The sequence below is a fragment of the Triticum aestivum genome, chromosome 3B (assembly GCF_018294505.1).
Source record: "Triticum aestivum cultivar Chinese Spring chromosome 3B, IWGSC CS RefSeq v2.1, whole genome shotgun sequence".
NCBI lineage: Eukaryota > Viridiplantae > Streptophyta > Magnoliopsida > Poales > Poaceae > Triticum > Triticum aestivum.
In genome coordinates, this window is record NC_057801.1 from 259641414 (window position 1) to 259651193 (window position 9780).

The following is a 9780-nucleotide window of genomic DNA, read 5'->3' on the forward strand; positions in this document are numbered from 1 at the left end:
GGCCGTGCTAATTGGGCCGGCCCGGTAGCACGCAGAAACGGCACGGCCCAGGCACGGCACGGCCCGAGCTAAACGGGCTAGGCCCGACACGCGGCACGCCATGGGCCATGCCTGAGCCTGAAGGCTGGGCACGCGGGCCGGCACGGCACGGCCCGTTTAATTTTTTTTCAGAATTTTTTAATATATATGACCTAAATTACAGCCCAATAGGCCTAAAATACAGCCCAACAGGCTAAAAATCAGATGGGCCAGCGTGCTAAACGTGCCACGGGCCGGCCCGTTTAATAATCAGGCCGTGCCTGGGCCAGAGAGCCACGCCCGTGGGCCGGCACGGCACGGCCCGGCTATTAAACGTGCCACGGCGGGCCGTGCCGGGCCAGGCACGATTAGCACGGGCTGGGCCGTGCCGTGCCGGGCCGGCCCGTTTGGCCAGGTCTGGCCCTAAGGGCGCCGAAGAGAGGAGCGCTCTGGAAACGCCGCCGCTATCCGCAACTGCGCCTCCACGCGCAAACCCTCTCGAATCTGCTTACAGCCATGTCCAGGCTCCTGGAGGGCGACGACACCAGGCTTCCGGTAATTTCCGCCACACCTTAAATGTTCTTCTATATTTTCACTGTAGTTTTCTTTGAGAGAAGCAAATCATTTTTCCGGATCTGAGTCACTTTGAGCTTTCAGATCTCACGGATTCGTTTGTTTATTACAATAAAAAAGAAAAATCGAGTGAGTTTGTGTGCTCCTATACTAAGACGGAGACCGTGTCCGGGAAGGATCCTAAACAGACCGCGTAGACCGTGTTCGAATTCATCCATCGAACACGCAAAATATTTATATATATACTATGTATATATGTGTTTTTTCGTGTCAGCAAAGCCAGTGCCGAATCTAAGTATATATTTTGTTTTGTTTGTTGCTACATGGACTTGAAGAGGGTTGATGATACCTTTACACAAAAGACGGTTAATGATGCGAGAAAGAGGAAGTGGAGGATGCCACAGAGGAAGCAAACGAAGAGGTCTGGACATCCTGCAGGCGAGGAATTGTTGGACGAGATGTTGTGGGAGATCTTAATCCGGCTGCCTGTGGAGTCGCTGGCTAGGTTCAAGTTGGTTAGCAAGGTCTGGTACACCATTATCTCCCAACCTGTTTTTGTTCGTGCACACCTCCAACGCTCCAAACAGAAACAACATCACAATCCGTCTTCCTTCCTCATCACCCCCCAGATTTATCTAGATTCCAATCCCTCAGGCATTTTTTCCACCAACATCCGTTTCTTCCAGTGGTCTTTACAAGAAGATGATTTGCCAAAAGTAGCAACAAAAGTTGGAATGAGTCATAGTAGTAGCGCAATGCTTCTTCATGGGAGGCACTTCCCGGCTGGCGAGTTTGGGTTGGTGTCCCAGATGGCACACTGCGATGGGTTGGTGCTGCTCCCTACAGACACCAATGCTTATGTCTTCAACCCGGCCACTAGAGATGGCATTGCTCTGCCGAGGAGTCATCACAACGTGTTGCAACGTCCCGTATGCCTTCCCATTGGTTTGGGCCTTGATGTTTCCACTGGCACATATAAGGTTGCACGGTCTTTCTTCCGTTCATGTGATTACAATTCCGTTGCAATGGGGATGGAGGTCATCACCATTAATTGCGGAGAGGGGTCTTGGAGGGAAACCTTGGTGGATCCACCGTACCTTATCCTTTGTCCGCAAACTGCCATACACTGCAAGGGGTGTCTATTCTATTTCATCGATAGGGAAAATCAGCCATGCTCCCCACGGGGGCTGCTTCGTTTCAGCCTTCAAGACGAAACTTTCGGCATCACTCCGTTGCTTAACAACCTCTACCCTACAGTTGAAGATGAAGATATTGTTATCCATGAGCTTGGTGGGGAACTATGCGCTACTTTCTTCTGCAAGAGTATGCAACGAGTATTGATCTCGATGACAAGAGATATATTGGTCCCGGAATGGGAATGTCACTATGTAATGAATGTTTCAGACCAGTGCTTGCCAATGGCCTCACTTAGCAATGGCGGGATTCTTCTACGGAGAGGCCATTGTCTCTTCCGTTATTACATGAAGGATCATGGTGTAAAAGAAAATGACATGTTCGATATCGATGAGCTAAGGTTCCTTGGGCCTAGTGAAGACACATTGGGACATGCATGGGAAAATTTATTTTGGTTCGACCTACTCTATTACACGCCAAGTCTTGTTCCAGTTACTCCTAAGGCGAGCTTACATGCCTCATAAGACCATGTACACTGCAAGGTGTTTAGAGAAGTGCTTGTATAAATAAATTGTTTTTTCCCTTAAGTACCGGTGCTTGTTTCTATAGCAGAGGTGTCTAAGTAAGTGTCTATGCTCAACAAATAAGCAACGGTGCTTAAGAGAAATTGGCTTATTTTTTACGCACCTCTCTAAGCATCTTGCGCTGTTCTGGCCTGATGTGTTTGCTTGTCTGTCTACTCATGCCTACCTATTTAATGGATCATTGAACCTCTCTCGAGGTTTTGTTTCAAGGGAAGAACGTTGAAGATCAATTCTGTTTAATGTTGTATTTGTTTCAAGTGAAGAACGTTGAAGATCAATTCTGTTTAATGTTGTATTGACACTTAAACGATGCTTTGTTTTGTGCATGTTAATTTTCTGCTGTTTCTAAAGAAACTCTGCCAGCTAATCTTATCGTTGTCTTGGGTTGTACTCCCTCCGTCCGAAAATACTTGTCCCAACCTTGTCCCTCAAATGGATGTATTTACCACTAACTTGATGTTAGATGTTAGATAGATCCATTTGGGGGACAAGTTTTTTCGGACGGAGGGAGTAATAGCCAAGGGTGCTTTGCTAGCATCCAGTTTCTAATTCCGTTTCTTTGTCCAGCTCATTCTCTTTTAAATCAGTACAATGTAAATTTATAAGCAGTGGAAAATAGCTGTGAAAAACGGTAGTTGCTGTTGGAAATATTCTAACTACTCCATCCTTAAAGAAATATAAGAGTGTTTACAGCACTACTTTAGTAATATAAACGCTCTTATATTTCTTTACAGAGGGAGTAGTTTGCAGAATAAATCCAACCACAGAAAAAGAATGGATGCAGCTCTTTTATCTGTTCTGTCTGGTACGGTGCTATTTTGAACCCCAAACGGCAAAATGTGGAAAGAGAGTTCAAGTATTTAGAAAGAATTATATCCACTGCAATATGCTCCAAAACGCAGCCTTAGCATTTGTCACTATCTGCCCTGATCGAGGTTCATCAGCTCATGTACAGATACACGTGGTCATGCTTCCAAACGATAAGGTCACCCCCCTAAACGACATGGTGTCATACTGGAGTCAGCCATTCAACTGTGCCTGCATCCACTTCAAAACAAATTTGATTAAATCAGACAGATTTCATCAAACACCACGGAATTCACTAAAATTTGGACATAATTTGCCGATATTTTATCCGTTTAACCAAAAAGTTAAAAAAAACCCTAGGAGGCTAACTTGTAGCAGATGGTGGCCTCGTACATGTGGTAGCCTTGGATGGCTGCACCGCCGTCGCTGTTCGTGCTATTGTTGTCGAAGTTAGAGTAGTCCTTCCAACAACGAAAGGGCTCGAAAGCTTTGCCCGGCCGCTACCACGTGCTTGTGGAGGAGTCACTCTACTTCCTCCTTTGCCGTGCGAAGGGCCACCGCCGCCAATGCTGACCCTGACTGTGGTGCCTTGGCGGCGCCCTTGCCCATGCAACCGAGGGCGGAGGTGTCGCTTGGCGACCACTTCTCGCCGATCTTGGCGATCTCTCGTCGAGCTAGCGTCGTCTTCTTAGCAGTGGTGACAGACCGGTCCCTACCCCAGGCCTTGTATTTCCTCATTGCTTTGCGGTCGGTGAAGACGATCCCCTATATGAGAACTTGTTGTGCGGCACTCGCAGATGAACCCGGTGCATCACCGCGAGCGACACGTGTGGGCCTCCTCGTGAACATGTACAAAATAATTTTCAGTCCAATATAATGATACAATACTGATCCTATGGTAATCACAACATCATACTCCTCTAAACGCATCAAAGAATCCAAGCCAAAGCCAAAATTTAGATGAAAAATACGCATACCCTAGTCATGGCAATGCTAGGCACAAAGAACATGGATTCGCGAAAAATAATGTGCAATTCAATTAAGTGTAGCAAATTTAATTTACACATGCAATTCAGTTAAGACTAGCCGCAATGGATAGTAACATAGAGGGCATGTTACTACTCTATGTTACTACCTCTATAGTGGGGAATAACATATGTGTGGTAACATGCAGCACTTCATTTATTAGACTATAGACTCATCTTGCCTTGATATGTGTGATGTTACTCATACTAGTAGTAACTAGCTATGTTACCACATGGCTCTCTTTCTTCATTTATTGCTTGCCGCATCATCTATTTTATCTAGATATGTGTGATGCTATTACTTATGTTACTCCCATTATGGGTAGTCTAATAGTAGCAAGTTCAGTTAACAGCAGCAAATTCATTTAACTATAGCAACTTCAGTTAACAATTGCAAATTCAGTTAACAGTAGCAAATTCAATTAACACTTGTAATTTAGTTAACGGGCGCAAGTTTAGTTAACACTAGTAATTTAGTTAAAGGTACCAAATTCAGTTAACACTAGTAATTCTGTTTACACTAATAAATTCAGTTAACAGTAGCAAATGCAGTTAACGGTAGCAAGTTCAGTTTACTACTACTACTACTACCCACATTGAGTTAAAATGAATTCAGTAAACTACTTAACACGAGAGCACATTCAATTGCATAGCACATTCATTAAACAATAAGGAAATCAAATATTATCTGCTTAGCACAACCATAGAATCGTCTACCCGTGTTATGCCATCAAATGCAACACATTTCTTGCCCCTAAACTGGTGAAGCTTGCATTTCATTTGTGGGCAGTCATGACCCACAGAAGGAAGCATGAATGGTGGTATCAGGATTCTCCTGCATTGACAAGAAGCATTAGGCACAGAGGAGAGGCAGAGAAGGGAGGATCTAAAATGTGAGACTCTGCAAATCCTAATACCCAAACCCTAACCCTAACCCTAACCCTCACTGAAACCAGTGTAGATTACATACCAACACATCCAGGTCCATGCCAGTGTAGGTCAACTCCTCCTCCTCGCTGTTGTCCTCCAGATCTAACCAAGAAGCCATTGAGGGGGCGATGACGACGAGGTTGAGCGGCGCCCGCCCAGAGGGGAGCGAGAGCAAGTGCAAGGGAGGGAGAGTGAGAGCGAGCAAGAGTGAGAAGAGGAGCATTGTTTCCTTTTTGATGACCGACCGATCGGCTCGACCGGTCTGATCGTTAACGGCTGTTACTGCTTGCACTGTCCACCATTAGCCACGCGGCCACTTTGCCATGTCAAAACAAGCTTATTTTTTACTATTTTTTGCCGCTGTCAGATTTTTGGTTCGGTGTTGTCTGCCATGAAACGTAAAGTGGTTGTTTTGGCTAATCATGACATAAATGTGGTGGTTCTGTGGATTTAACTCGCAATGCGGACCTCCCACGACTTTTGTCTCAAAAGTCCAACCTCTGCCCTTGTATCCCAGATCAACTAAATTACATAGGTCTACCGCTTCACGTAAACCCGCAAGCTGAGCTGGCCTCTGCACTCCCGGCCCAACATGTTCACTGACGTGTAAGATTTCTTTGAAGTATGGAGGCAATTGTTGCATGAATTTTTTTCCTACGAATTCACCCAAGATCTAATCTAGGAGATGCTATCAACGAGTGGGAGTGTGTCTACATACCCTTGTAGACCGAAAGCGACAACATTCAACGAACATGGTTGATGTAGTCGTACCCTTCACAATCTAATCCAATCGAGCGCCGCACGAATGGCACCTCTGAGTTATGCACACGTGCGGCTCGGTGGCGTATCCTCCTTGATCCAGCAAGCGAGATGGAGAGAGGTAGATGGGATCTAGGCCAGCAGACGGTGTGGTGGTGGTGGAGGATTTTCTGCAGGGCTTCGCAAAGCAGCTACGGTGGAGGAAGTAGAAGGAGAAAGAGAGGGTGGCGCTTGGGCTTTGGGTGGTGGCGACCGGTCCCTCCCCTCTCTTTATATAGGGGGTGAGGGGTACATAATGAGTGATATTTTTAAAATCATTTACCCTTTGTTTAAACCGATATATTTCATTAAAAGTGAGATATTCGCTCTGATATTGCTACTAATGACTAATGAATGAAAGGATTCCAAAAATTCTCTCTCTAATGTGTTTCCACATGAAATGGGTAAGATATGGACGAAATCAAGTGAGAACATGGAAAGAAGTAAACGAGGAATAAGGAGAAATCGGGAGGAGGCGCACTGGAAGCCATCGAGCAAAAGACGATGTTTCATATAACCGCGACCGCTCGCATGAGCGGTCATATGGTGTGGATTCTGAGGCTCCTTGTCCACCTGAAAAACTTGTATAAAGGGGACCACACCGAAATGTCAACAGAACGTTCGCGAGCGAAGCCAGAACAGAGTCATCTTCATCCCTCTTCACAAACCCTAGTCGCTGCCATTTCCATCTACATAGCACCATCACCACCATAGTGCTTCCTCTTTAGATCATACTTGTAATCGTGCATCGCACAAGGCATCCATTGTAAGACATATTATCAATCAATCTCCATGATATGTTCTTCAATATGTTCTTCATGCGGTCTGATCTCCATGTGTGAATAGTTTGGTAAGGTATGGGTTGAGGTAAAGGCCTTGTAACCCTCTGTATTTGTTGTGGGGATCAATGGAAGTGCTTTGAATTAACAACTCCAATATGTGAAATAGAAGTTTTGCATAGATGTCTCTTCTTTGGTTTGCGTTCTTCATCCCTCCAGGTACCCAGGATCATGGAGAGCAAGCCACAAAGAGGCTAAGGGCAAGGAGACTGTGAAGTGTTATTCTGAACACCAGTTATAGGAGGGTTTAGTACGGTAACACGGATCCAATCCTTGGGATTCATGAGGTGTAGTCATTAAATGCCCAAAGCCTTGTCTGATTATTATAATCTTAATTATTGAGTTAACCCCACGCGATGGATAGGGCCTTTGGTTCACCTGATTCTTGATGCAGGACATGTGCCGGCCAAGATGTTATTTGGACACATCCCCCACTTTGGTTCATAACAAGCACATCTCGATGGGTGACTTCCAACGCATAAATTAAGATCATATCTGGTCCCAACACAAATGCATGGTTGTAAGCATTAAGACCTCATACTCGTACCTCTTTTTATTATAAGTGGTTTAATATAAATTGCTTGATTTGATTTGGTCAAAAGTTGGAATTATTTCTTTGACAAAAGTTTGCTATAGACCATCGCTTCAAGGGAACCTTCCTCTCGTTGGTTCGATAACCCAGGGTCACTTCTTGGGGAAATAGGTGTCGGATACTTTCTGTTATGTTACAAGATCACTAAAAGGAAGTATCAAGCCCTTTTTCTGGTGCTGTTTCCAGGGAGGAGTTGAGTGTTCCTAGTCTATGTGTTAAGGTTTAGTTTTTTATGTTGTTTTTGCCTTTTGTTCTAGTTTAATTTTGTTGCAAGTCTTGTCACTTGAAAAACCCAAAAAAGATTACCATGGCTCGTAATCTTGGAAGTTTTGCTACTCCCAGCAATAACTTCATGCGTGAACCCATAGCACAACCTGAGGTTTGCAGCCGCTGAGTATGAGATCAAACCGAACTTAGTTTCCATGGTTCAACAAGACCAATTTGGAGGCTCTGCTTCTGAAGATGCCGGTATGCACTTGCATAATTTCACTAAATTGTGCAACATGACATGCATTAGAGATTATGACCCCAGATGCCTTGAAGTTGCATCTATTTCCTTTCTCTCTAAGAGGAAAAGAAAAACAATGGCTTCTAGCTTTACCTAGAGGCAATATAACTTCTTGGGTTGATTGTTGCAACAAATTCATATCTAAGTTTTGTCCACCTGCAAAAATTATGCAACTTTGTTCTTAGATTACATGTTTTAAGCAAGAAGAACATGAGCCACTAGCGCTTGCGTGGGATAGAATGAAAGAAGACATAAGGAAGTGTCCTAATCATGGAATGGAGGAATGGTTAATCCTTCATATGTTTTATAATGGTTTAAATCACATCTCAAAAACTATGCTTGATACAACTGTAGGAGGAACAATCATGGGAAATCCCATAGATGATGCCAAGAAACTACTTGCTGATATGCAAGAGAACCATGTCCAATGGCATTTTGAAAGAACCACCACTAAGAGGGTGAATGCAATTGAAGAAAACAATGCAGAGTCGATAGCCAAGCTTGGTGAACTTATCTCCGTCATGAAAGGTAAAGAAGAGGTAAACATAAATGCCATCACTAATGAAGAAGTTAGTGATGTGAATTTCATTGCTCGCAATAGCTATAATCCCAACCGAAAAATTAATGGGTACGCTCCTAAACTTCCTTATCCTAATAATAATGGAGCACCAAATAATTTTAATGGAGATAGTAGCAACAATAGAAATACTCTTAAAGATACTTTGGAATTTTTTATTGCTAGTCAGAGTGAGCAGAATGAAAACTTCAAAAATATTTTGAAGAATCATGATAACTGACATAGTCAATTGACTAGTAAGATTGTTGGACTAACAAATGATGTATAGATGCTTGATGGAGGATCCAAGAATATGGACGCACAAGTGGCTAAAATTGCAGAGAGCCAAACATTGATCCTACCTAAGTTTGCAAGTAAACTGGATCCTAACCCGGTTGAAGATGTCAAGATGGTAAGAAGCAGTGAAGAGAAGACCGAAGAACTTGACACAAGCTATGTGGAAGAATATAATTATACCATTGCAGACTTCGTAAAGATGATATGAATGAAATACACACTACCTAAGGCATCTAATAATGAGGCATAAAATGTCTTTATTCATCACGTTGCAGCCAAGGTACATGAACTTGATGATGAAAGAAAGAAGCTTTACAATTTACCAGCTAAGCAAGAAGATGCTTTTGAGCCTACCATAGATTGATATTGGTTTGAATAAGTTCATGCTTTATGTGATCAAGGGGCTAGTGTTTCCACTATCCCTAAGTCCGTTTATGATAGTCTCAATCTAGTTACTTATGTTACTACTACGATTAGATTGAATATGACTAATTCTACTTTTACTCGGGCAATAGGAATTAAGCATGGAGTTATAGTTCAAATAAATGATTGCCCTGTCATGATTGCTCTTGCGATAGTTGATATGCCTAAAGATCCTATTGCTATGATAACTTTCGGTGGACCTTTTCTAAGGACTATCAAAGGTGTGATGCATGTTTTTGAGAGGGATGTTAGATTTGATTTACCAGCTAAAGATCCTTCTGTGAGACATTTCCCCAGAAAAAAGAAAATGAAGACCTAGTCCGGAGACGGCATTGTTGTCAATCCAAAAGCTATGGTCTTGGTGTATTTGCACCACCATGATCGCTGATACATCTCCAACGTATCTACTTCTTCAAATACTTTTACTCTTGTTTTAGACTCTAATTTGCATGATTTGAATGAAACTAACCCAAACTGACGCTATTTTCAGCAGAACTACCATGGTGTTATTTTTGTGCAGAAATAAAAGTTCTCAGAACTGGACAAAACTTGACAGAGATTTTTTATTGAATAAATAAAAAATAATGGTGCAAATATCCACCAGAGGGGGGCCACTAGCTGCTCACAAGGCAGCAACTGGGCGTGCCCTGGTGTCTTATGGGGCCTAGGTGGCTGTCTAATCTAATTCCACCTCCA

At 43.3% G+C, this 9780-nt stretch overlaps 1 protein-coding gene across 2 annotated transcripts; it reads left to right on the top strand.

Annotated features, from left to right (window-relative positions):
- Positions 1 to 399: 399 nt before the first annotated feature.
- Positions 400 to 2641, top strand: LOC123069621 (F-box protein At3g61340). Of its 2 annotated transcripts, XM_044492519.1 has the most exons (3): positions 400 to 573; positions 927 to 1115; positions 1849 to 2641. In XM_044492519.1, the coding sequence occupies exons 1-3, from the start codon at positions 535 to 537 to the stop codon at positions 1930 to 1932; spliced, it is 312 nt and encodes a 103-aa protein (XP_044348454.1). In that variant the 5' UTR covers positions 400 to 534; the 3' UTR covers positions 1933 to 2641. The 2 variants fall into 2 exon arrangements, with proteins under 2 accessions (XP_044348454.1, XP_044348453.1); XM_044492518.1 differs by having other exon boundaries at positions 927 to 2641.
- Positions 2642 to 9780: the final 7139 nt, after the last annotated feature.

Bases quoted from the DNA above. Each gene is read 5' to 3' on its own strand.
- LOC123069621 (XM_044492518.1), top strand. From the start codon at position 535: ATGTCCAGGCTCCTGGAGGGCGACGACACCAGGCTTCCG. The intron at 574-926 runs GTAATTTCCGCC...ATGGACTTGAAG, and splicing joins GCGACGACACCAGGCTTCCG to AGGGTTGATGATACCTTTAC.